Source organism: Meles meles, chromosome 7 (assembly GCF_922984935.1).
Source record: "Meles meles chromosome 7, mMelMel3.1 paternal haplotype, whole genome shotgun sequence".
NCBI classification, from domain to species: domain Eukaryota; kingdom Metazoa; phylum Chordata; class Mammalia; order Carnivora; family Mustelidae; genus Meles; species Meles meles.
Window position 1 is genome coordinate 139,589,223 of NC_060072.1, and position 26,291 is coordinate 139,615,513.

General features: G+C 45.9%; 2 protein-coding genes across 3 annotated transcripts; both read right to left on the reverse strand.

The window, feature by feature from the left end:
* Nucleotides 1-63: 63 nt before the first annotated feature.
* MAP3K8 (mitogen-activated protein kinase kinase kinase 8) lies at nucleotides 64-24,307 on the reverse strand. 2 transcript variants are annotated; one of them, XM_046010523.1, is made up of 9 exons: nucleotides 24,183-24,307; nucleotides 21,378-21,603; nucleotides 19,042-19,400; nucleotides 11,839-12,006; nucleotides 9,452-9,713; nucleotides 7,953-8,059; nucleotides 3,206-3,358; nucleotides 2,335-2,581; nucleotides 64-1,195 (listed from the first exon to the last, which is right to left on the reverse strand). In XM_046010523.1, exons 3-9 carry the CDS (start codon nucleotides 19,375-19,377, stop codon nucleotides 1,065-1,067), a joined length of 1,404 nt encoding a protein of 467 aa, XP_045866479.1. In that variant the 5' UTR covers nucleotides 19,378-19,400; nucleotides 21,378-21,603; nucleotides 24,183-24,307; the 3' UTR covers nucleotides 64-1,064. The 2 variants fall into 2 exon arrangements, with proteins under 2 accessions (XP_045866479.1, XP_045866478.1); XM_046010522.1 differs by lacking the exon at nucleotides 24,183-24,307 and adding an exon at nucleotides 23,965-24,103.
* On the reverse strand, nucleotides 23,512-24,291 carry LOC123946526. The gene has a single exon (XM_046011888.1). It carries the CDS (start codon nucleotides 24,244-24,246, stop codon nucleotides 23,512-23,514), a length of 735 nt encoding a protein of 244 aa, XP_045867844.1. The 5' UTR covers nucleotides 24,247-24,291.
* Nucleotides 24,308-26,291: the final 1,984 nt, after the last annotated feature.

The window sequence follows — 26,291 nt, forward strand, 5'->3', positions numbered from 1 at the left end:
ATGCCATAACCCACCCCCGGTCGCAGTCGAGAATCACACTCATTCCGAGAATGAAGGCAAAATACGGAGTTTATTCAGTTGATCTGACCAATGACGTTGGATGAAAGTGTTGGTTTCATTGGCCTGATGTAAAAACATACTTTAAGTGGGGATACTCGCATATTCACAACGTTAAAAATATAGGTATAGGTAGGAAAGGTTCATGGAGGCATTTGATATAAAACATACACAGTATGCTATTTCAATACACAAATGCTTGGAAGGAAGTAGAATCAGAAGAGTTACAAAAGTAGCATCATGGAGAATTTAGAAATGTTTCCATTTTTCTTACAGGTCACATTCTCATCCTTCGGGATGTACAGAAATTATGTGGTTTACACAGTTTTATCCACATTCAAAACATCATGTTTTAAATGGTTTAAGCATAGCATATACAGTACAAAATGTTTCCATAGGAACATAACAGAACCTGTCACTAGTGGCCCACGGTCAGAAGGCCCCTAAATGAACAGCCATTTTTAAGACACGAGTCCAGCTTATTGCTTTAATATTCAAGTTGTTCTATTCACCCAAAATATAAGGACTTTAATTTACACTAGAATCTACCTACAAAGGCTCAAGGAGTTATCATATAATATACACCAATATACACAAAAACAGCTATTCTGAGTTAAATGAAGTTCCCAGACTTAAATCAGAACCAAGAACAGTAATTTCAGGCTAAGACATTATCCTCGTGATCTGTAATCTTGACATTTTGAGCAAAGTGCACGGTGAATGGAATCAGCCCCCAGAAATGATCTTTCTACGAACTCGCAACTTTCTTTGAGTCGGTCACACCACCTGAGACATGAGAACCTTTAGACCTGGGGGTTACCAAGGCAGCTTCCCGAATCAAACCCAGGGGAGCCATGTGGAGTCACATTCATGGATCACAAGAGCCCACGTCGCCCACTGACGGATGGCATGATTCAGTATACAGAGCCCCGGGTTCGAGTCCACATAACCAGCTTCCAGGAGCCCAAAGCTGAGTCTTAATTACTCAGAGCAAATGCTGCCATCGATCAGCCATATTCTAGGGTTGGTGGACCCCGTACAAGGTTGAAATAGCCAGCCAGGGCCCCCAGATCTATGTAGAGAGAACGCTGCCTCCTCAGCATCTCTGATTCCTCAGTACTTCCTGTGCATGAAGAATCTGGAAAGGGAAACATTGGGAAAAAAAAAAAACAAAACCCACAATGAATGACCAGGTAACATGCTCAATAATAAACACCTGTTTCTTCTGGGGGGGAAAAACAACAACAAACCTTGGCCCTAATCAAACAGCCTCTCAAGCTATGGTTTTGTTTTTTTTAAAGATTTTATTTATTTGACAGAGAGAGAGATCACAAGCAGGCAGAGAGGCAGGCAGAGAAAGAAGGAGAAGCAGGCTCTCCGCCAAGCAGAGAGCCCGACGTGGGACTCAATCCCAGGACCCTGAGATCATGACCTGAGCTGAAGACAGAGGCTTAACCCACTGAGCCACCCAGGCGCTCCTCAAGCTATGGTTTTATTAAGAACCTACAGACTTAAGAGTTACAGACTGCAGGCTAGTTTATGTAATCTGACATAGACAAAAGGGTTCGAAAAAGGTCAATGATGACAAGAAATTAGCTAGAAATTCTGGTGTATTTTCCAACACCCCAGATGGTTCTCTTCAAATACAGAAACGTCAGACAAGAAGAGGATGAAATGCAAATAAACATTCCAGGCTTGACATCTGGGTTTGGACCTAAATGGATTAAGAATGCCACAGATTTTAGTAATAAAAATAGAAACCATCTCCATGCATATTTAATGTTCCTGGAATGTGCACTGACTTTCCTATGTGGGAAAGATTCATAGCTGGCAGAGACTTCAAGCAGAGGAAGACAAAAATGCAAGTTGACTTCGAACTCAGTATTTTATCTGTGCAGAGCAGCGCCCTGGTGTCTCCAATGAAGGACTGGCGTGGCTTACCGTAATTGAATGAAACAGAACCCTGCTCAGAACCGACCAGCGGGACTGCCAGGCCTGATTTGTTTTTAAAGGCAAAAGATACTCCCTGGTGCAAAAAGCAAGTAAGAGGCAATTCTCAAGGACTGTTGTTACCTACGTTTGCCCTGAAACACGTTGTGATTTGCTGGCCAATTAGCTGAAATTTTGTTTTTTTTTAATGCTTTTGCTAACGTTCTTGCTGAGATTCCTCCGAAAACTTATGGCACTCAAGAATGCCTTCGTGAAAGATGTCAGAAGGATGAGGTAGATGGAAAAAGAAGGGAAGCAAGGGGCACTGCCCACGGCAGGTGTCCATACCCGCTATGTTCTCCGGAAGCTCCAGCTCCTTTCTACTCAGTAGCCTCTTCCGCTCAAAGAGGGCAGAGTCCAGACTCTGACAGCGTGGCTGATCCTCTCTGGGGGGGTTCAGGGCATCATGTTTGAGCAGGTCGGCCGCACTCGGGCGGTGATTGGGGTTCCTCTCCAAGGCAGCCTCTATCAGCAATCTCATGCCAGGACTGCAGTCGTCTGCAATATCTTCCAATGGAGGCGCCTGTTTGTGGATCTAGCAACACACCAGCTCTCTTAGCACCAACCGTACGGAAATACACCCTCACCAGTTCAAGCGTTCCAGTGAACAATCCCTGGAAAGTCACTTGTTTCCCACTACACACCCTGCAGTGAAAACGGTCATACCTGTCCACAAGTTTCCCTTTAATTTCGTAAGCACCCCGAGCGAAACCCATCCTTTGGGTTAATGATGTTCAAGGGTCAGGGAGCTGTAATGGGGAGGGATCCGCCCTTTGATCTCTCGATAAACGAAGCTGCACGTTTCATTACATCTAGTCTGGCTTGGGGATCTATAATCTCGTTATCTCTTTTCAAAGAACGTAGCTTCTCTGGCTCAGAGACTGATGCCACTCAGAGTCTCCTAAGTGGCATCTTATGAGTCATGAATAACAGAAGAGCACAGAATCTTTGCCCCATGCACGTTTTAGCCAATTCCGACTGCAACAGCAATGCCTTCCTTGCAGGAATGGGACTTGCCTCCCCGTGGGAGAACTTTCAGCTTCGCCCCACGAGTCACAAGTTCACACCGTCCCACTCGGGTGTGTTACAAAAGGGACAGCAGCCCTCCTGAGCAGGGGGAGCACCCCCGCACCCTCAGCCCTGGCTGACCCCCACTTACTATGTACAGGTAGGAGGGATAGGCTGAGCGAGGGTAGCGCTTCACCCAAGGCGGGGTGCCCGTCTGCATATGGATGAGCGTGGCTCCCAGGCTGTAGATGTCCGCTTTGGTTGAATGACCTCTGCAGAGGATCACCTCTGGGCTCATGTAAATCTAAAAAAGAAGCAGAAACCATCAGTCTGACTCTCCCCCGTCTGTCTGGGTGTCCATTTCCCTCATCCAGTTCTGGAAGCTGGCACACAGTCTTTAGCGTATTTATAGGACATTTCAGCTCCTCAGGAGACCATGTCCCTGCTATTCTCCCGGAAGCTAGGGAAAGGGACACAGACACCCTTGGGGGAGGTGGGAGGCACTTTCGCCCAAGGCATCCCTACAGCTTCATGAAGAACACCGTTTTTCCACATACTGGACACAGAGGCAGCCCCGGCAGCCGAGAGCCTGCAGCCGAAAACCGACCTGGGACCCCCTACGTGTGCATCAAGGTTCTGGAAGGCACCGACCGAGACTTAACTTCCCTACTAAAACATCAGTTGTAGGCGCCTGGGTGGCTCAGTCAGTTAAGCGTCTGCCTTAAGCTCAGGTCACGATCCCGGGGTCCTGGGATCGAGTCCCACATGGGGCTCCCTGCTTACCGGGGAGCCTGCCTCTCCCTATGTCCCTCCCTCCCACTCATGCACACATGAGCCCGTGCTCTCTCACAAAAATAAATAAAAATCTTTTTAAAAATACCGATTCCTTTCAATATTTAAGTGGATACTACAAATACACTTTTGCACTTCAGGTTTGTCATTAAATTGCCAAACCCCTAACTATCTGCAGTGATGAACGGTGGCAGAGATCCCTGGGATGGTAACACCGATCACACGGGAGAGAAGCACTTAGAGTGGGAACGTTTTAGAAGTGGTCCTAATCGGTCATTTATACAAACTACTTCTTATTTCTACCTCCCATATGGCCTGGTGGCTAACTATTAAACATGCCATTTTAACCATGTGTAGTTCTGTTTGGTTTCACGCTGGAGGAAAAGGGCAAGTTTCAGAAATAGCTTCTCTAGGAAGTCTTTCCTTGTAAACATAAAAAAGAAAAGTAAACAAATGTCAACCAATGATCCATATTTATGGCTGGTACGGAGACGTACAGTAAGTGGTTAAAATCCTAATTATCAGTATTTAAAATTAAGAAATGTTTATGCTGTCCATCATTTGACTAAGGAGAAAGGGATAAGTGTTCCTGGAATATATTTCCAAGTCAATACGTAAAAAAAAAACTGGCTTACAAAAACTGGGAAAATGTCCCAGTTTCGCCATCCTAACCATATTCAACACCGTCTTCCAACACCCTTGCTGGCTGGCTTGTTTTGGTTCCCTTGCTCATTCTGCCTGTCTCACCCAACAGGCTCAGCTGAGCTCCTTGTTCTCAAACATTTCCTCAAGGGAACACAGAGCATTTGGGTCCCCTGAGATGTTCTTACTAAATATAATCACAAAGTTAAACAACAAATGCATCGGGAAGGATTAGCTGTCAATAGAGGAAGTTTATCTCCTCCCTGCTTGCTTGCCTTCCTAAGCAAAGATCAGGCAAAGTATTTATGGCTGGTGTAACCCGCTCTGCACACAGTGTTCTGGAGGATTCTGGGGACCATACATTTGGGGATGCATACCTGGGGACGTGGCTGCTTGCCCCCCACCCCAGGCAGGTCCCCCAGCACTCCAGGGCTCAGAACCCCGGCTTCTGCAGGCTCTACACGAGCCAGAGCAGTGCACATGGTGTTCGAGAACTTTTGGGGTTGGCTGACTGCAAGCATGAAAAAAGCCCAGGAAGAACCATGCGAGGCTCTCTGGGACCTGCACAGCCGAGGGCTCAGGCACCAGAGCAGGGGAAACTATACTTCCGTCGGGGTGGGGGGGGGGGGGTCAAAGCACTTCCACCTCTCAACACATTTATTAGAAGGGTGTTGCGTGTGTGCAAACACAAATGCATGGATTACATGTTAACTTGTCTCAAGGAAGCCCAAACACAGACTCAGAAGAAAATAAGAACTTTTAAAAAAGAACCACACTATAAAAATAATTCTAGGGGTGCCTGGGTGGTTCAGTCAGTTCAGCATCTGACTTTTGATTTCAGCTCAGGTCATGATCTGAGGGACGTGAGATCGAGCCCCACATCAGGCTCCACAGTGGGCGGGGAGCCTGCTGAAGATTCTCTCTTTCCCTCTCCTTCTGCCCCTCTACTCCACTCCCTCTCGCTTAAAAAAAAAAAAAAACTATTCTAATTAGTTATTCATTATTTATTCTTTCTCTGTATGATGTAATTAAAAAACAATACATTAAATATAAACCAGATTAACCCTGTGCTTATATTGTATGGTTTCAATCTAATGTTCTGAATATGAATGCCGGGAGAGAGATCACACAGAGGGAACCAGTGCTCGCACTTGGAATCAGATGTCACCTACACCCCTGCAGTGGTCAAGTGATCAAGTTCCAGTGGGAAGTACATCTCCGTGGTTGACTTTGACTAACAGCATCTTACTGGCTCTTTAAACAGGAAGAGTTAAAACAAACTCACTGAAAGCTTTCAATGGTGATTTCACAAGCTTCCTCACTAGCAAACTTGGACTTGGGAGCACCATACAGACAGTAAATGCAGGCTGATTTGAGGAAAGTTTGTCAATCTTAACATTCAAATCAGTTTAGCACTTTGTAAAAAGCAATTTACATTTGCTGAGAATAACTCAGTCCAAATACTATTTAGGAATAAACACTATGTTATCATCTCATGCTCAAGCACACACTCTCTTTCTGGACAGTCCGAAGGAGGGTATTTCTTGGTCTAGCGGTTGCAAAATGTTCGATTTGATCACACTGCCGGGAAGAGAAAGGTATTTTCTCTCTTTAATACCATAAATAGTTTGTTTCTCAAACTGGCTCCAGGAAAAAGGGTAGAATGTCGCATATCTGAACTTCGGACTAATGCCAAAATATGCTGAAACATTTTCCAAAAAAAACATGTCCGAAGCATTAAGTCTTATTAGATTTTGTGCTTTGGTGAAGTAGTCTTAAGATCTGGGGACTAGATCTGGGGACTGAAACATTCTTTTGAAGAAGTGTATAGTTCTCTCTTCTAGAAATCATTCTGCTCAAAGACAACTATCAAGGGTCCTCCCTCAAGCCTTTTCCAGAATAACATTAGTAATACCAGCAATTTCTTCCACTTCCCAGAGCTCGAGAGAGTTAAGAAAAAGCTGATACGACCTTGATTTCCAACGATGATTATTTATTTGTTTTTGCTCTGAAATTGGGTTCGGTGCAATACACCTACGAGCTAGACTAAGGACTTGGTTGAACATGAAGCCTGACCTGGTAATCTCTTCTTTTTTTAAATTGTATTTATTTAATTGAGAGAGAGAGAGAGTACAAGCAGGGGGAGGGACATAGGGACAAACAGACCCATCACTGGGCACAGAGTCCAACTTGGGACTCAATCCCAGGACCCTGGGATCATGACCTGAGCAGAAGTCAGAAACTTAATGGTTGAGCCAGGCAGGTGCCCCCTGACCTGGTAATCTTAAGGAAAAGGCTCAACCAAGTGCCCTCTCTCCATCTGTTGTGGGCACTTAGAGTAGAGAGAGGGCATGGGGCTGGCTGGTTCTGATAATTAAGCGTGGCCCAAGGAGGCAGCTTCCACCCCCATTTGCCTTCCCAGTTGCATCCAACCCCATGCCCATCATAACCTACTATGAACTTAACTGTTGCTTTTTTAATAATCCAGGTAAATTTAAAATACGTCCCCTCACCAAAGAGCGGGGGTTGCTACCACCAAGGGCACAGTCTTCGTTGGCCCTGGCCAGTGCTCACTCCATCCCTGATCCCCCCAACAGCCTGACACACAGTAACACTCGACTGAGGCTTCTACATGAATCCACCATTCAGCCCAATCAGGTGTATGTGAAATTAAATATATTATTTGAAAGCCCATGAATGCATTCCTTGCAATCTCATTTATATTCAGAGAAGTTTTCAGTTTTGTTTTTTGTTTCACAAATGAATTAAACATTAGAGTTAGTTTATATCTTTAAATACAATTTATTGTGCTATAATAAATTTGAGGTTTATTATAGGCTCTCTAATTAAAGATAAGCCTAAAATGTTGTTGGTCCTAAACATATATTATGAACAACTATGACAATTATGACTAATTGAACCAAACATATTCTTATGTTATACTAACAATGTAACCTAAGAACTTGTATGTTATATTATACACACATATAATCTATAAAAATATATTACATAAGAATATATTAAAACATATATTTATACTAATATATACATTAGTTATATTAAAAAATGATGTAGTAGTTAGAATTCAGACTCCAGAAATATTGGTTTAAGTCCCAGATCTGTCACTAGCTGAGTAACTTTGGGCACTTAAGCTTATTTCCTTATTGTAAATAATAGTATTTGCTTCAAGCTCATTTCCTTATTGTAAATAATAGTATTTGCCTACGATAACAGTATTTACCGATAACAGGGTTGTAACAAGGATTAAATAATATAATGCATTTAAAATGCTAAAATTAGTACTTGGCACAGAGCAAGTGCTCATCAAATACGTTTCAGTGATAATAATAATATTTGATGCAATGGTTTTCCTCTCCTTTATTGTCCTTTCTGCAATAACGCCAGAACATTTTTAAATTTTACTCTTAAAGAGACAGTGACCTTTCCTGTGGGAATAGAATTACCTCAGTTCCCCGAAGGTCCTTAGGAAAGTAGACATCTTCAGTCATTTGAACACTTAGGCCAAAATCCACCAAAACAGCTTTTGTAGACATGAAGACAATGTTGCTAGCTATAAAAAGAGGACACTGTTTAGGAAATAATTGTCTGTATACCCATAAATAAAATAAAAACATCATTTAAAATGATGAGCCCCAAGCCAAAATCAACCAAAATGTGCTCCCTACTGAGATGACCACTTTATATTCAAAAGAGGTGAGAATTCAAGTGAAAAGGACTTCAGATATGCCAAGAATGCAGCCAATGTGGGCGTAAATGTTTGCACGCAGTGATAACACTGGAGAGACAAGGCCAAGTCATGGAAGCAACCTAAGGGTCCACAACGGATGAATGGAGAAAGAAAATCTGATGTCTGTGTATACGCATATACAAGAGACTATTATTCAGCCATGAAAAGGGATGGAGTACTGCCTTTTACAACAACATGGATGAAACCTTGAAGATCTAAGTGAAATCACTGAGATAAGTCTGGCAGAGGAAGAGGAATACTTTGTGTAATCTAAAACAACAAAACTCACAGAAATAGAGAACAGATCATGGTTACCAGGGACTGGGGGGTGGGGAACGTGGGGGAAGGCAGTCATGGCTACAAACTGCCAGCAATAAGATGAACGAGTTTTGGGGGATATAATACACAGCACAGTGACTATAGTTAATAATGTATTATATATCTGAAAGTAGCTGACAGAGTAGATTTGAAAAGTTCTCCCCATACACACACAATTATAACTATGTGAAGTGATGGATGTGTTAACTAACTCGGTTAGAGCACTCGTTTTGCAATATATACCTACGGCAAATCATTACATCGCACAAGGTAAAGCCAGTTATAACTCAACAAAGCTGAAAAAAATATAATCATGCTCACAAGCTGGACTTTCAAATTCTAAAGTAAAAGTCTATTATTATCATGCCACTTTCCTAAAATAAAAAAAAAGTAAAATACCCATTTTTTTTTTTTAAGTAAAGGTAAAGTAAAGGTTTTATCAGTTCAATGTAGCATTGACTATGAAGGGGCTGGTCGTGGGTCTTTGCTGTGTGTTTCCCACCATCTCTTACTCCCAGAAAGCAGCCAGAGAAGGCTTGTTTAATGAATTATTACCAAAATGGTATTCAGAATGAAAGGCCAGTTGTTTCTCAAAAACTATGTAACTCTGAGTGCTTTTTAAAGTATATTTATTAAGGACTTATGAAAAAGGGCGTAGCCAGTACTTAACAGATGTGTGGCCGTAATCTTCCACCCTTCCTCATGATTTTGAAAGCTTTCGTGATCCCGCTCGGTGCTGAAACATGTTTCAGGAGCACAGGAGAGGAAGGTGGAAAGCGCTTGAGGGCAGCTGTCCTCCCCAGCACCAAGGATCCTCAGACTGAAGAGAGGAATCCATCTGCCTCTTGTCTAGCTCATCTCTAAGCCAAAAAGCTTACAGATCCAAAGGTAACTTACGTTTAATGTCATGATGAATCACTTTCTTTGAGTGTAGAAAATCGAGTCCCTTGAGAACATGCTTTGTGACCCAAATAATTTCAAATTCCCTCATTGGTCCACAGCTCTCCAGTTTCTCGAGAACAGACCCTCCCTCGCCGGCTTCCATAAAGAGGTGCACGGTTTCACCCCACAGCACGGCACCATATAACTCAGCAATGTTCTCATGCCGGAAGCAGGCTTGGATTTCCACATCAGACGGCTTAAATTGATCTACTGGGATCTAGAACACAAACATACCAGTAAGATTCTAGACAAAAATATATATGAGATAGGTCAACTCACAAACCACAGGGCAAATAAATGTCCTTGAGGATATCGTGATCTGTATGAAATTATGTGGCCAAGTTAAAATGCGGGCCCAAACCCGCTTTTACATGATGTCAGCTTTAGGTAAATGGTTCCAAATAAGAAAATAAGAACAAAATATAAAATATTATTATCATTTAGAATGAAGCCATCCAATCAAAGAATCATTTACAATTGAATCAAAAGAGAGATCATTTCCCACCTCTTTTACGTGTATTTTCTATAGCACCTAGATTTTAGGTTGGCTTTTGAATATTTCCATTTGTCGTGAAATAATATTATGTCTTTGGACCCCAGCTCATGCTCTGACAATGCATTTAAAATCTATTCTAAGGAAAATAAAAAATCAGTAATAAAGAAAGAAGTAGATCTTTCAGTGCAGATAGATATGGGATGTCTCCAAAATAAGATATTGGATAAAGAAAGCAAGATACGGAAGTACATGTATTACGCTCCCATTTGTAAAAATCTCTTAATCTATACGTAATACATGTCCATAGAAATTTTCTGGAAAGATGTATAAGAACTCATTCACAGTAGTTGCCTCAAGGAAAGGGATCTCATTCTTCAACCTACATTCTTTGAAATCTGCTAAGGGCGTTGTTAATCATCTTACATGGTTTTCTTTTCAAGAAAAAAAAATACAGCTTAAAAATCAAGTGTAAGTATTCTAGGGAAAACAAACCCACAAAGGTATTTTTCCACGCCTTTTGTGATGAAACTGTAAAATAGGACATTTCGGTTCTAAGATCTTTCTAGAATGTCACTAGATTCTTTTAAAAGAATTGGAACATGTCTCTTCTAAATGAAAGCTTCAAATGGCTTATTGTAATATCTCCTTGTTTTCTTTTGATAACAGATACTCTAGCAAATATTTATAAAGGAACAAATAAGGCCAATACATTGTTGCTCTTTTTTTTTAATTCCTATAACAAAGACTAAGGCCATATTCAGCAAATCCAAAGGGAGTTTATTTTCTTGCACTCTTGAAAATCTTTACAGTGAAACAAACATACTAAAAAGCATAAAACTGGTTACATAGCAAACTCAATGAATTTTCAACTGAACACACCCACGTCACCACCGTCTAGATCAAGAAACAAAACTCTACCGCCCCCCAGAAACCCCTTCCTGACCTCTGCCAGTCACTGCCCCGCAAGGGCACCTACTGTCCTGACTTCCACCAGCACGGATTCGTTTGGCCTATTGAGGGCCTGTACAGAAGTGGAATCTCATAGAGTAGATCTTACTTGGGATCTGGCTGTTGGGGCTTAACATGTGGTGATAAGATAAGATTCATCTCCATTACTATAACAGTAAACCAGTTTTCTCTTCAGTGTATAGTATCCCACTATGTAAGTACACCACACTGTAACATCTGGAGAATTTCCAGTTTGGGACAAAGACAAAGACTGCTATGATGAACAGTCTAGTACATAGCCTTTAGTGAGCACGCATGCGTGCTTCTTGGGTGTGTGCCCACGGGAGTGGACCTGCTGTGTCACAGGGTGTGTACGTGTCCAGCTTGGACAATCTTACAAAGCAGGGACGTCTCAGCAATAAGAAGAAATGGGGTCTTTGCAATAATTGGTCTATTCACACGCAATCCTTTCATCTACAGTCTTGCAAAGGATGCGCTTTCCCAGTTTCGGCTTCTCTGCCGGGCTCCCTCCCCCGCAGGTGGGATTAAAGGAGGTGCACACAGATCTGCTCCTGCAGGAGAGCGCCCCTCCACCCCACCCTGCCCCAAGACGGATGATGTTATCCAAGCTCCTGCTAAAGAAGCCAGCAACGTCTTGAGGCAAACTCGATGAGGCAAACTCAATTAAAACCAACTACGCACTTAAACAGACTTCAGGGCTGAGCAGCCCCAAGGAGCAAGCAAATCAACAAAGAAAAAAGAAGAAAGATGTTTTTGGACAGGGAGCTCTTTCTTACATAAGATCCAGCCAAATGGTAACCACCTTTGAGTAAAGCAAGCCAACAAGGGCCACGATGCCAAACATATACGTGCGGGATGTCTGGTATCAAGTACGTACCAATTTACATGCCATCCTTTTCTTAGTCTTTATATCTTGGGCTAAGTACACTTTTCCAAAGGCCCCCCGAGGTATGAAATCAGAACCGATATTCCGATAAGTCAGCTTCCAGGGGATGAGGAGAACATCAGAGTCTATCTGATAGCGTCCATTCTGGGGAGTGATTACCTACAACAAAACAAACAGGCAGGAGGGTGAGAATTTCAGCAAACTTCTCTTTTAAGATCCGCCCTCCAGAAACTGGTTACTTTAGATCAGAAAGACACACCTTCAGAGACTGGTTACTTTAGATCACATTCCTCCGGCTGTGTTTGAAATTAATGTCAGTGTTGTGTAATCCTAACAGTGTAGAGACTATATTTAGAGTTTCAGCAAGCCAGAGAAAGCATGTAACAGAAACAGGTCCCTGGTCAGACCTGATCGTATTTCCACCTCCCGGTGAGTAATTAATTGTCAAAATTTTAAAAAATTATTTATCTCAGGAAGTGTGACTACCATGACCAAAAGGTTGAAAATAAAGATTGCATAAATATAAACGGTGAGGGCAAGTTGACTTGTCTCCAGTCAAAATGCGCTAACCTGTTAGTCCGCATAGCTATTACTCACACATGACGCATAGAGAGAGAGACAGCGTGGAAATAAACTGATGATCATAGAGGATTCTGGAAAATAAGGTGTTATGCCAGAGCTATGAGTTGACAGGACTACATCAATACAGTAAGGGGCAGAATTATATATACATCTACTTGCTCACTAGGTATTTTCCGAATGCAAAAAGCACCAGGCACTGTGTCTAGAGGGCAGCTCTGAACAAGAGAGAGGTGACCTTTCACCTCTGAGAGCTCCCAAACAGGCCAGCACTTGGAACAAGAGGTTTCAAAAACAAGTTGACTCAAAAGTTAAAAGAAGTATATCCTGGGAGCAGTGTGGCTGCTTTTGTCCAAACTTAATAAACCGGACATTTAAAGTCTGTGTATTTTACTGCATGTGAAGGAGACCTCAATTTTTTTTTTAAGATTTTATTTACTTATTTGACAGACAGAGATCACAAGTAGGCAGAGAGGCAGGCAGAGAGAAAGGAGGGGAAGCAGGCTCCCTGCTGAGCAGAGAACCCGATGCGGGGCTTGATCCCAGGACCCTGGGATCATGACCTGAGCCGAAGGCAGAGGCTTTAACCCACTGAGCCACCCAGGCGCCCCTAGGCCTCAATTTTAAAAGAGTACCCAAAAAAAAAAAAAAAATTACAAGGATGGATAATTATAATGATAAATATGAAAATAAATGAATAAGATATGTTGTTATAAGTTATGACCTACAGCACATGCCTAAAATATGTGTAAAGTGTTCTCTCGAGGGGAACTGGGATTCAAAAACACGAGGTTTTCCTCCATGTAACTGGCAATATTACGACTTCAGACTGTGAATTCGGGAACCGTGAAACTATGCAAGTGACACTAAAGCTATTTCGAGCGCAGAAGAGGCTGAAGGGAAACGTGGACCACGTGGGACAAGAATGAACACCCGATTCCTCGGCAGATGTGCGGGCCCCTCACCGGGCCACTGCCGCCCAATAGCTGTCATCGTCCCAGGGTTATTCATTCGGGCTCCGGGACTGCTCATCGGAGCTTTCCCCGGCAAACAGATGCATGGGCTCTTAGTCAGGGAACAAGCAGGGGACAACTCCAGCCCTTGGAGACGTGAAGTCACTGCATTTATTTTTTTTTTAAAGATTTTATTTTTATTTATTTGACAGACAGAGATCACAAGTAGGCAGAGAGGCAGGCAGAGAGAGAGGAGGAAGCAGGCTCCCTGCTGAGCAGAGAGCCCTGATGCCTGGCTCAATCCCAGGACCCTGAGGTCACGACCTGAGCCAAAGGCAGAGGCTTTAACCCACTGAGCCACCCAGGCGCCCCAGTCACTGCATTTAAAATGAAGTATTTACTGAGCACTCCCCTGGGCCAGCTCCCATGGAACAGGAAAATGAAGGAGCACAGCGCAGGGTCTTGGCTTCCTGGAAATATGACCTCCATTCAAGAAGTGTGTCACCTCAAGTTACTGGAGGCCTCTTTTAACAGCACGCGAAGAACGCAGTAAATGTAGTCCCTTGCCACATTTAGACAGAGCCATGCCCGCAGCACCCGACTGGACTAGCTCATCGCCTCATTCTTGTTACTATGTTATCAAGTATTTACATTTCCCATTTTGTCTCGGCTCCAGAGAACCACTCGTGTTTCCTCCGTGAAAGCTCTACTCTTGTCCCACTCAACCTGTGACAGTCCCGTCTGACTCCAGGGATCAAGAAGAGTCATAGTAGCCATACACGGAGCGCTAATTAGAAGGCAGGCACCATGCTCAGTGCTCATCAAGACCTCCCAGTGATCCTGGGAGGGAAGTATTTTTTTTATCTCCACTTTACAGATGAGGAAACCAGTTTCAAGAGGTTAAGTACCTCACTAGACAATGACAAAGTCAGGATTCGAACTTGGGTCTGTCTGACCCCACAGCCATAGCTCCTGCGTGCCTTCTATCTTCCAGAAGACAGGAATGAAAGCTTGCCCAGGATCGAAAGCTAGTTACTAAAAGCCTAACATTTTCAAGTCACTGAGCCCCTCAGCCTTCGCCTCTCTCAATGGAATACTGCAAGTTCCTTCACCGTGTTTGACCAGCTCCCGTGTTCTAGGGACCATCCTCCGAAGGCAGGTTCTCCCTTGATGATGGGGCCCAACGCATACAGTGTGATATGCGAGCCCAGACTAGTCAGCACTTCTGCAAAGTCCCCGGCTCTTCCCCCTGGCCCTACAGACCTTCGCTCTCTGGATTTGCAATGTCTTTTCCCCCCTTTCTTCTTCTTTTAGGGGCCCTACCAAATAATCCTATGGAACTCTATGCTGCTCGTGTCTGCCAGTTCTCCAGCTTAACCAAAGCCACCATCACGTGCAGACGTTATAAGCACACTTTTGATTCCCTTCTCCAGACTAGTGGCACTAAACACGGCCAGGCCCAGCAGCAGACCTTGAGAAAAATTGTTAGGTACTTCATTAGGAATAAAGTCCATCAGGAACCTGTATGATAGGGCTGCAGACACAGATACAAGCTTGGGCTACATTAAAAGAGGCACATTATCTAGAACAAGGGTAAAGGTGGCTCTTTCCTACTCTGCTGGTCACATACAAATAAACTGCCATGTTCAAGTTCGGGGCTGTAAGGCAGACACTAACCCAGGTTTGAGTTCAAAGGGTACGGCCCAGGTGGAGGATGAAAGTTAACCCTCCAGTAAGGGACAAGTAGCAGACACAACGAGAAGTGTTTGTGACAGAAGCGAGAAGATGTGGGGAACTTGCAGGTCTTAAAATATTGGAAAGAAACAAGAAGAAAAAATTGAAAAAATGAAAGCTGATCCTCGCGTGAGGCAGATCAAGATCAAAACCGGCGTGGTGAAGCGATTGGTCAAAGAAAAAATGATGTATGAAAAAGAAGCAAAACAACAAGAAGAAAATATTGGAAAGACCGTCCTAAGGAAGGAGAGTAACAATTGTTTATAACAACGACTACCATAATGGCTCGTATTCTTTCAACACTCATTCTGCATAAACAGGTCCCATGCATGCATTATTTGTCCTACAGAGCAGCCCCAGAGTGAGTGCTAGGACGTGACCCATTTTACAGATGAGTAAACTGAGCCGTGGATGGGCGAGTAGCCCAAAGTCACCCAGCTAACCCATCTCAGAGCTGAAATACATACCCAGGCACCATAAATCAGGAGCCTGCATTCTCACACTACTCAACATCCATACTTTCTTATGGCCAAGAAGACGAGAGCTAAGGAGAGTCAGAGACGGATTTTAGTACAATAATCTTAAGGGAGGACCTTACTGCAATCAGAATTGGCTAAATATGAAATTAAATGCTCCAATATATGATAAATGCTTTGTCACAGGAGATTATCAGACAGAGAGACCAAAATGTTCCAACAACTATTGGATATGATGATCGGGTTATGTAAGCATCAGAGGGCTTGACTCAATTATCTTTAAGGTTTTTTCCAACCCTGAGAAGCCAGGACTCCATGACTAACCCCTGAGGAACAGCATTCCCATATCTCACACCCGTATCTATGAGCGAGCCCTTTGGGGCCCTTCGGCTCCCCATCTAATCACCAATGAGTTCAGTGTGTGCAACCTATTTTTGGTTATTCATTTCCCACTCGGGTTATGAATCGGTCTAGAGTGTAAGTAACTCATAGCACTCTCATACCCAGCAACACCTAGGTTGGTCTCTTGAAGTTTCTTCCCCAGGTCCTGCTAGATGTTGGTAGAATCTTTATCAGATACTATTTTTAGAAAAAGAGTACACATTTGCATACACGTGCAGACTAACAATTTATATACCTATGCTAAAGGATAGTTTTGTAATTCCTGATCCTCCACCCTGTCTAATTAGCTCCACGGGCATTATGGTTGTTGGATGCCAGGAGCACACCAGGTCTCTCTGCCCCTGGGCCTTTGCACATGCTGTTCTCTTCATCAGGAAGACTCTCCACTCTCCATCCCCTCTATCTGGCAGACTCCAACTCAACAGCTCAGGCATCAACTCCTTTTAGAAGCCTCTCTGGCAGTCTCTCTTTCCTAGTGGCCACGTGAGGTGTCCTGCCTGAGCATTCACCCAGCAATCAGGTAGTTGTACTGGGAAGTAGCACAACACATTATAATGGCCTGTTTACTTGCCTCAGGCCTTCACCAGAAGACTCTTCCATGCTGGGTCCGTAGCATCTGGAAAAGTACTCGATATCTGACCTGTGTCTAGCAAGCAAACGGGTGACGACTTGGATGAAGCCATTTGGTCCATATACAGATGCACTTTAGAGACCAAATTTACCTCGGGACCAGTGTGTCTTTTGGTAACAGCCAATCCTCTTTTTAAAGCAGAGAGACAGACAGCAACAAATGAACCCCAGAATGGGAAAATCTTCACTGGGTCTCGGGGGGAGGGCCACAGGAAGCCAAAGGGCTCAAACACAGGATTGGTGCCAAGAAGAGCCTCATGTGAGGATGAATGGGAGCCAGAAGCAAACCAGGCCTCCTTCATCATCTTGTCTCAGACTGCCAAAGATCAAACGTGGCAAGTCACGACTTCTATGCCATTAGGTACAAAGCATGGGCCTGGTGCAGGTTACTTGCAGTCATGGGATGTATCCGATTCTTAAGCTTAGTGACAGAAAAGTCAACCACAGCCCCGAGAGTTATCAACCACTGGGATGATTTGCCCAGTGGGGCACGGTCTACATTCCTGTGGGTTTTGAGGTTCTCCTGTTATTCCATTCTGGTTGTAAATCTTCTTGCTTGATACTCTTGAATATTTTTAAATTAAAAATCTTTTTAAAGTTTTAAAGATCCCTGCTTTTATGATCTGTCCTATTCTTATATTTTTCTCCTGAGGACATGTTTATTCACTTACAGAGCACGGACTCCAAGGCAGGGACTGACACCGTTTTACTCCTAGTCTTTGCTGATAAAATTTCCACTTCCTTGTAATGTCTTTGTTTCTCTCCTTTTCTGCATTGTCTTTTGTTTTGTTTTTTTTTTTTTTTTTTTACTCCAAAACCTTTAGGAAGCTATTTCTTTATATTCCTTATAATTTTCCTGAATTCTCTTCTGTACATTCCCAGTAAAGTTTTATGGTCCATCTCTCATCAGTCTGATGGGTCAGGGGAAATGTACACAAGTTTCTACACATTTATGAGCAAAAATATTTTGATTACCTGCATGTGTTCCTTTAAAATACCCATTTTAATAAATACACATGTGAGGGAAAAAAAAAACACAAAAGAAAGAAAAAGACATCAACAATTGTTTCTCATTATAGATCATTTTTAACCAGAGTTCTCCAGCTCTATTTTAGTTAAGAAAATCAGGTAGAGCTCCTCGTTCAATATTACTTCCATGTATAAGAAGAAATTATACTCTCAAGGTAAAGAACTTAGTCAACTACTCAACACAGTCTGGTATATCCAGACCGAAGCAAGTCATGCAGCTATGCAAAATGTAGCCTTGCTCCAAACTGAGCTGGACCTAAACACAACTGGCTTCTAACAAAACAATTTACCACATAGCTGACCTAAATTGCTGTGTTGTTTTCAACTGAATGAAGGTACTATGTAAAAAAAAAAAAAAGAAAATTAAGTACTTTGTCCAGATTCTAATTGTTCAACACTGACCCTCTCCCTACATTAGCCATTTTACCCATAGATGCACCAAAAGAAAAGGAGTCGCTTCCATCAATAAGCACATTTTGCAAGTTACTCCCTCCTCCTTTGCAAAAAGTCCTTTTTGAAAGATTAGAAGACCTCTAAGGAACACCTACGTTGACCTCTGACACATTAAGACTGTCAGAATCCCGGGCACACCCAAACACATCATCTGATCAACTATTGTGACAATGTGTTGTCACAATATTTTGGATTATTTGCATACTTGGTATGACTAAGGAAGTATCTTGTTTGTCATTCATACTTTGCCAATTAAAGAGAGTGAATCTGTGCATAGCTATTTACTGCCTGCAAACTAGATTTCTGCAAGAACCGAAGTTAGGGGGCACCTGAGTGGCTCAGCGGGTTAAGCCTCTGCCTTGGGCTCAGGCCCTGAAATCAGGGTCCTGGGATGGAGCCTCCTCCTGTTGGGCGCTCTGCTCGGTGGGGAGCCTGCTTCCCCCCTCCCCCCACCTGCCTTTCTGCCTACTTGTGATCTTTGTCTGTCAAATAAATAAATGAACTCTTAAAAAAAATTTAAGAACTGAAGTTAGCCAGTATTAATATTGCGGCATTCCAAGATGGGACAAGGAAAGAGCAAAGAATCCAGCTTTCAAAAAGTATTGATTAAAGATAAAGTATGATTCCCCTCTCAGAGGAAGGATCCTCATTAAGTCTTCTGCTTACCCTACGAATAAGCCTTGTAATGAATTGTTAAGTTAAAAGACGTTCTTCGTAATTACCTATCTGTACACTGTCACTGACATATGGAAGACTCTTTAAGCAGAACTTGGAATGAAGACCTTTTTTGCATCTTTAACGTGGACGCGATTCTTACAGATACTGTGTTTTTAAAAGTCGTACCTGGTAGCGCATCTAAACCACGTTTAATTGCCCCCTCTGCATTACAGGAAGCTGCAGGAGTAAAGCACTCAACTGATCAGGGAAAAAAAACATACCATGTTTAATAAAATCCCCGATTCCTGCGGTCGGTGTCCATAAAAACGCTTTGCAGTGTTGGATATGTGGTTTGCGAAGGCCAGCAAGTCCTCCACTGTTCCGTATCTGACCGAGGACAACAAAGGCACCTCCTGGCCACTGAGCAGCAGAGACTCTGAACGCTCCTCATTTTCATTACTGTCTTGACACATGGCTATGAGACTGGGCTCATAAACCGCTGGCTCTTCGCTGGTGTAGAGATTCTCCATAATGTCTATCACATCGGACACATTCAAGTGTTTAATCAATAAATCGATCTCATCTTTGTTGTCACTGCCGGTGCTCATGTACTCCATCACTGTTATGCTTTCTAGAGAATCTGCAGAAGAAAAGACAGACACTTAGTTACCCTGTCTGTATCCGCCTGTAAGATCAGTGGGAAACTGAAACAATGGCTTGGGAACGGGCTTCCGTACACCGTACACCTCCGTTTATAAAATAAGGGCTCTGTGTCAACAGTGTGTGTAAATTCAAGTTGACAGATGGTGAAGAAAGGGGCCTTAGATAACCATTAGTCCCCACGTTCCCTCTGCAGAAGGGAAACCTGAGATCCAGGGAGCTGACTCCTTACTCACTCACTGAACTGGTGGGTTTGGCTGTAGCCACTGAAAACAAACTTTCACTAAACATAAACACAAATAAGAGCCGCTCAGAAAGCTGAGAAGCTGAGGCTCCTGCCCCTTGACAGCTCCCAACCCTATTGCTCCCCTGCAAGGGGGGCAACCCCTCCCCACAAAGGTTTGTCTGTGGCTTCCATGCCCTGGGTGACTTTACAGAAAAAAAGAATCTTTTACTGGGGCGCCCGGGGAGGGAGGGGCAGTCAGTTAAGCAGCTGCCTTCAGCTCAGGACATGATCCCTGGGTCCCCACATTGGGGCTCCCTGCTCAGTGGGGAGTCTGTTTCTCCCTCTCCCACTCCCCACCGCTCATGCTCTCTCTCAAATAAACAGACAAAATCTTAAAAAAAAAAACAAAACCCAAATCACTTTTTTTAAAAATAAAGAAAAAGAACTCTTTTATCAAATTCAGGAGCTAACTTGCAAATCAAATTCAGGCCCTAGAGCCAAAAGCCTGTAAAATGCATTGGAATCTAAGTAAAGGGAAGATGACAGGTCAAGTTCCAGGAATAATTCTGATGCAAATAAGTTAAACTGCCCGTTTAGACTGGGGGGACCTCAAGCCTCAAATCTTCCTGCCAGCTACCTTTGAGAAAGGGAAAGGTTCTTTTAGCCTGTGAATCAGCTGTCTCCTCCTGAGACCAAAATTCTTTAATAGTACAAAGCATGTATCTCAAAAACCCAAGAAAGTGTATGTAATATTTAGATCAATCACCTTCTCCAAGTTGTGGTATTACAAAGAGGCCTGGACAGCCGAATCCATCCTAAGCAAGACACGGGAAAGGCCAGCTAAGCTCACCATACTAGCCAATACTAGTACAACTAACTAGTGTGTTAGTTCTTGTGTGCAAACCAGGCCCTCCAGCTTGGGATCCGTAAATGAGAAGGTAAACCCAGGATAATAAAATGATGCTGTTGGTTGCTCAGGATTTTAGAAATATTCCATTGCAGAGGATTGAAGATAAAGGCATTTAAGATATCTAAGAGAATTCAGGGGCAGGAACATCTACTTAAACTACTGAGCTCCTGAAAGCCTCTCTGATAGATGCTTCTGGTTCTTCAAAGCACAAACGTCTAACACATTCAATACTCAGTGCCCAAAGCCAGGGGCTTCCATCCAAGGAGCTCAAGTTCAGAGCTCCAGGAAATGTTCCACTGTGGGGGTTGAGGGGTGGGAGGAGGGGGACGCCTGCTGCTCTCCTGATGCCACCATGCCACCTTTGGCCTCTGAGCCCGTTTTGTTTTTTTTTTTAAGATTTTATTTATATATTTGACAGAGATCACAAGTAGGCAGAGAGGCAGGCAGAGAGAGGTGGGGGAAGCAGGCTCCCTGCTGAGCAGAGAGTCCATGAAAGGCTCAATCCCAGGACCCAAGCCCAAGGCAGAGGCTTAACCTACTGAGCCACCCAGGCACCCTGCTCTGAGCCCAGTTCATCTGAAAAAAGCTGGGGCAATCCAGTGACACTGTTCACTCACTTGATGACCATTTCCTGGTGGACAAGCTGTGTCCGCAGGAAGCACGCTACCTGGCACGCTGCAGTCTGATATTCCTTCTCCACTCAGGCTGCGTGGGCCGGACTCCCAGTCCCCTCCTTCACTGCCTATAGAATCCTGGGCAGGCACCTTACCCACTCTGCACCTCGACTTCCCCCATCTGTGAAATGGAAGAACAGCACCTACCTCATAAGGCGGTTGTGAGGTTTAAAGAAGTTCAGGTGTGTAAGGCGTCTGGGGCAGAGTCAAAACACTCTGGCATCTCTAGTCGCCGGCGTGTGCACAACACACAGAAGTACTGAGTCACACTCCTGGCTTTGCAGATACTGCCTGGGCCTCCTTTCTTATCTGCAAATCAGTTGTGGCTACCTGTCCCCTGGGCTTCTTCACAGTAAGGTTGTAAAGGCTGTTTCTAGAACAAGAGACAAAGACAAAAAGACAAAAACCTCTGAAATGCTTCGCTAGCTCTTAACCACAGTCACATCTAGACAGCAAAGGAAACTCTGCTCACAGATCTCCTGTGTCTTTAAGGGAGACTATGATTTGGGCTCCTGGAGTCTTGAGTTAGAAAAGGAATTGCTTAGGTTCCAGGGGGAACCTTCTACTCTGCTTTCACTGGGCCATTCAGTTGCAGTTTCTGCTTGTAGAATCTGCTGAGAAAAGGAAGTTAAAACAAAACCAGCCAGAGGGAGGACTCCACTGGCTGAAAAGTTCCAAGGCTCCAGGACTTAGCTAATGGCTGGCTGGAGAGAAAATAAAGTTCCCAGGAGTAACATGACTCAAGAAAGAAAGAAAAAAAAAAAAAAAAAAAGTCCACACAGTTTACCGGTCAGCTGATCCAGAGAGGAAAGACAGGTTTTGATTTCTAAGTTCTGCAGAAAGTCTGGAGCGTTTATATGTGAAGCCTAAGAGGCCTGAATGCACACACCCCTAAGTTTTGTGCCCAGGGAAATGGGGAGGAAGGAAGGAGCAGCCTGGAGAGGGAGAGGGGAGGGGGGAGGAGAAGGGAGGGAGGCAGGGGAGGCGGAGGAGTGTAGGACACTGAGGCTAGGGATAATTCCTTAGCAACAGCAGGGCTCCTGTCACGCAAATCAGTACACCCCAGCCACCCTGATGACCAGTCCTTCTGGTCACTCTAAATGTCCCTGCAGAAAGCCTCAGCACTTTCAGGCCTTCATTAAGCAGACAATACAATACGCTAGTGATTTCTGAGTTATACTGATCAGCACTCATCTAGAAAGCCCGGGGATTGTGAAGGTACTCTACTTGACCGATAAAGGCTTTTCCCCCACGTGGTTTACAATAAAAATCCTCATAAAACCCCCACTTGACAGGGGAGTAGACAACTACAACCATCTTAGAAACGGAGAAATGGGCAGATACTGCCAAAATGGTTTGCTTTGAGTTATTTCAGAAATCAGCAATAAACCAAGAGGAAACCCTGTTCCTATTCATTAATGTGACACTCGTGGCTACTTCCAGTTACATATGGAGAAGTGGAGAAACTCCTAGCAACGGTGGTCAGAAAAAAGCCAAGATTATAGATAAAAACCTCTGCCTAACAAAGGATAATTATACCTTTGGTTACTTCCCATCTAATAGATTTTTCTGCCAAAATAGTACATTGCCCCTCAAGGCATATCTCTTACATTTTTCACCAAAAGCCCCAGAATTACACATCCCAGCCACACTCCTTCAAAAACCTCTAGACACCTCAACTATCCAATTTCCCTTATAAGAAAAAGGCCTTAAGGGCCAGCAGCCACAAGTAGGGCAGACAAACCTCAATCCATCAGAGAGTTGAGTGGGGGGCGGCTGTTATATTCTACTCGGCAAATACACGAAACAAAGGCCACAGATACCTAATGCAACTCTACGAGTGTTTCTTTCCCCTGTTGTTGTTGGTTTTTTGTTGTTTGTTTTGTTTTTTTTTTAATTAGGAGCAGTTCTTTATTCCGTGCCAAAATGTCTTTCCAAAAGTGAAATGGCCGGTTCTCTCGAAGACAGCTCTTGGCCTGCCTTATTAACTTTTGGGGCAATCCCTGTGCCCGCCGTTCTTCTTTCTAAGCGTCACTCTCCCCCCAGAACTAGAACAATTTCCGAGTCCCGATATCGCATTACGACCGGGAAACATGCATGAAATAACCTTTCTCCCCCCAACATTCTTCCTTAGACCTAAAGCCCAGCCTTCACGTTCTGGGGGAGCGACCCTCGAGTCACAGGATAGCATCCCGGTTACATAAGCATGAAATTAAGTTTCGGCTCTTCCAAAGGTTCTCTGCTCCGCCAACGGCCACCCCTACTCCCCTCCTCGGATTCTTTAAAGCCGGGGGAAGCCGACCAAGGGCCTGTAAATTATAAAAGCCCCCACGATTTGGGCGGGCGGCAGCCGAGTCCCCAGCCTCGGAGGCGCACTCACCGGCGTCGGCGGGGGGAGTGCAGCAGGCCGGGCGGTGCGCGCGGCGGGAGGCGCGGTGACAGCGAGGCTGTGTGTCCCCGCGCACTGCCCCGGCGCGCACTGCTCGCGCGTTAGGGATCCGGGAAGGAGGAGGAAAGGGGAGGAGCCGGAGTCTGCACCCCGTGAGACCCTTGCGCAAGGTGCTTTCCAGCTGTGCCGACTGCAGCGGCGACCCGCGAGAACCGCGGAAGCGCCACAGCGCGGGTGGCGGACACGCCCCCACCCCCCCGAGCCCGGGAATTCGCCCGGCGGCCGGGGGCGCCCTGCAGGGCTGCGACCACGGAGACACCCAGAAGCCCCCGAACGGGGGGTTACCTGGCGGGCGGAGCGCTGCAGCCGCGGCCCCCGACGGCTCGGGGCGCTGCTGGTGGCCCAACCGCCAGAGTCGAGCGAGGTCCGGCGGCAGCGGAAGCTGGAGCCTGGACGACCGACCCCGGAACGTGGCGCGTCGTCCCGACCCGAGCGCGCCAGTGAACGCGGGACCTCCAGACCAGGCGGCCCGCCCAGGCCGCCCTCGTCCGCCCCTGACTCACGGCGTCTGAGCCGGCCGAGGGGCGGCGCAGCGGACGCCAGCCACCGCCTCCCCGCCTTTTCCATTTCCCCTTTCGCTCCGTAAACAGAAAGAGGCTGCCGCGTTGCGGGGAAGCCGGAGCCCGGGCTCTGGGAAATTCCGCCCCCCCCCCCCCACTCCCGCCGTGCGTCCTCGGGGCGCCCGGGCGGGGCGGGAGGCGGGACTAGGGAGGGGCGGAGCGCAGCGCGGGGAGGGGCGCCGGCCCAGCGCCGGGAGTTGGGACTCGCCACGCCACCTGAGGGGCAAGGGACAGAGGCCGCGGCTCCAGTCCGGGGCCTGGGACACTTGGGGAATTTCCCTCGGACCTGGGGACCCGACAACCTGGTGCCGTAAGGCGCCCCGCGACCGCGCCTCTGCGCCCCTTCCTAGTCCCGGAAAGAAGATGGTGTTTCCTAAAGTGCCGGCGCCCTGCGCGCTCCTGCAGTGTCCCACGCCGCGACGGGGAGGGCGAGCGGCCCCGGCCCTTTCCTGCGCCCACCTCCAGCGCCCCGGAGGACCGAGGCGCAGTGGGCTTCCCGCCTTCTCCCAGAACCGCGTCCGTGCGCACGCGGCGGGCAGCGCGGCTCGGCCCGCGGGCAGGGAGTTTCAGGATCCGCGGTCGGCGCGCACGGCCTGCCGCTTGAAGGCTGGGGGGGAGGTTGCCGCAAGGTGGGCCAGAGCCCGGCGGTGTAGCACCTGGAGAAGGGCCTGTGTCCCCCGCTAGCAAAACCTGGTTTCGTTCTCTGCCGTCTTTCTTGGAACGGGTTATTCGGCGGCGCCGTCCCATTACGAAACGTACCTGCACGGATCGCCCCCTCCTTACCCCGACTGCCACTGCGGGGTTTTCTGCAGAGCTTGGGAAGATCAAAGTGTGTTCATAGTATTCTTCCCTGTTGAGTGGAAATTGTTTCCTCCAGGTGAAGCAGGAAGCGAGTTCTAGGGAAAATAGCGCCTCTGTCTCCGAAATCCACTCTGCTGGGCATTCCCAGTACCTGCGTCGGAACTCACCACCCCCTCGCCCCTCAGTACTTCCCCTAGTAGCAAGCATCTACCATAAGCCAGACATTTTGCAAGACGGCCTGGAGAAAGAATGTGAGGTGGATATTCGCTGGGTCTCGCCGACCCGGACGTTGGGCGTCCCCAGGCAGAGCCCACATTCAAAAGCCCCACAACTCTTGAGTCCGCGCGCGGTCCTTTCCAGCACCCACTGTCCTCCTACCCCCGCGGTTTCAAAACTTCATCGGACTCGCTCTAGAGCTTTCCACGTTTCTTCTGTGGAAAGTGAGCTGCTGCTTCGATCCAGGAGAGTCCTACGAAAATTGCTGGCGGACCTAGGCTAGCTTAGGTGAGAAGCAAGGCCCTCGCCAAAGGACCTTAACTCCCATCCTTTCTTTGTGCTTCCGGTCAGGCAGGGCTGAGGCTGAAAAGGTGACAAGCAGCGGAGCCCATCAGTAAAAGTGCGCGGGACTAGCAGCTAAAAGGGCCAGGACTGACGGACGGAGTCGGCACTAAATCGCCATCTCCCAATTATCTTAGCTCCTGGAGTGCTGGTGACACGAATAACGCGGGATGCGTGTCAACTCCTGGAACCTTCCAGGTGGTCTCGGGCGGTGAAGGGGTCCCCAGCGGCCAGAGGAGAAGCCCTTCTGGGCGCCGGGGCTTTTTCTAGTTTTGGAGGGAGGGACTAACTTTGCCGCTCGAACTGGGGAGAGGCAACGTGTGCAGAAAACTGAAATTCAAAGGGCTCTAGCTTTTTCTCTGGGAACCAGGTTGTGCCCTTATTATCTCTAATGGTAACGTGAGAGAGGAGAGACGTCCCTCCCTCATCTGTAGTCTTTGAGCAAGGAGGGATGATCTTTATAAGCATTTTAAAAATAGAAACATGGAACCACTCCCGCTTCCACCCCGATGAATGAGCTCATAGAAACCACGCCTCATCTTCTGGGAACTAAGTGTTAGCCTTACTTCCCACAAAGAGGTCTCCCAAATACAGCTGCATTTTAGGGAGCTGGTGAGATGGCTGCCCCAGCAGGGTGTTCTGGCTGTTCACAACCTGTGGGAGAGCAGATTTCATTAGGTGGGGCGAATTAAG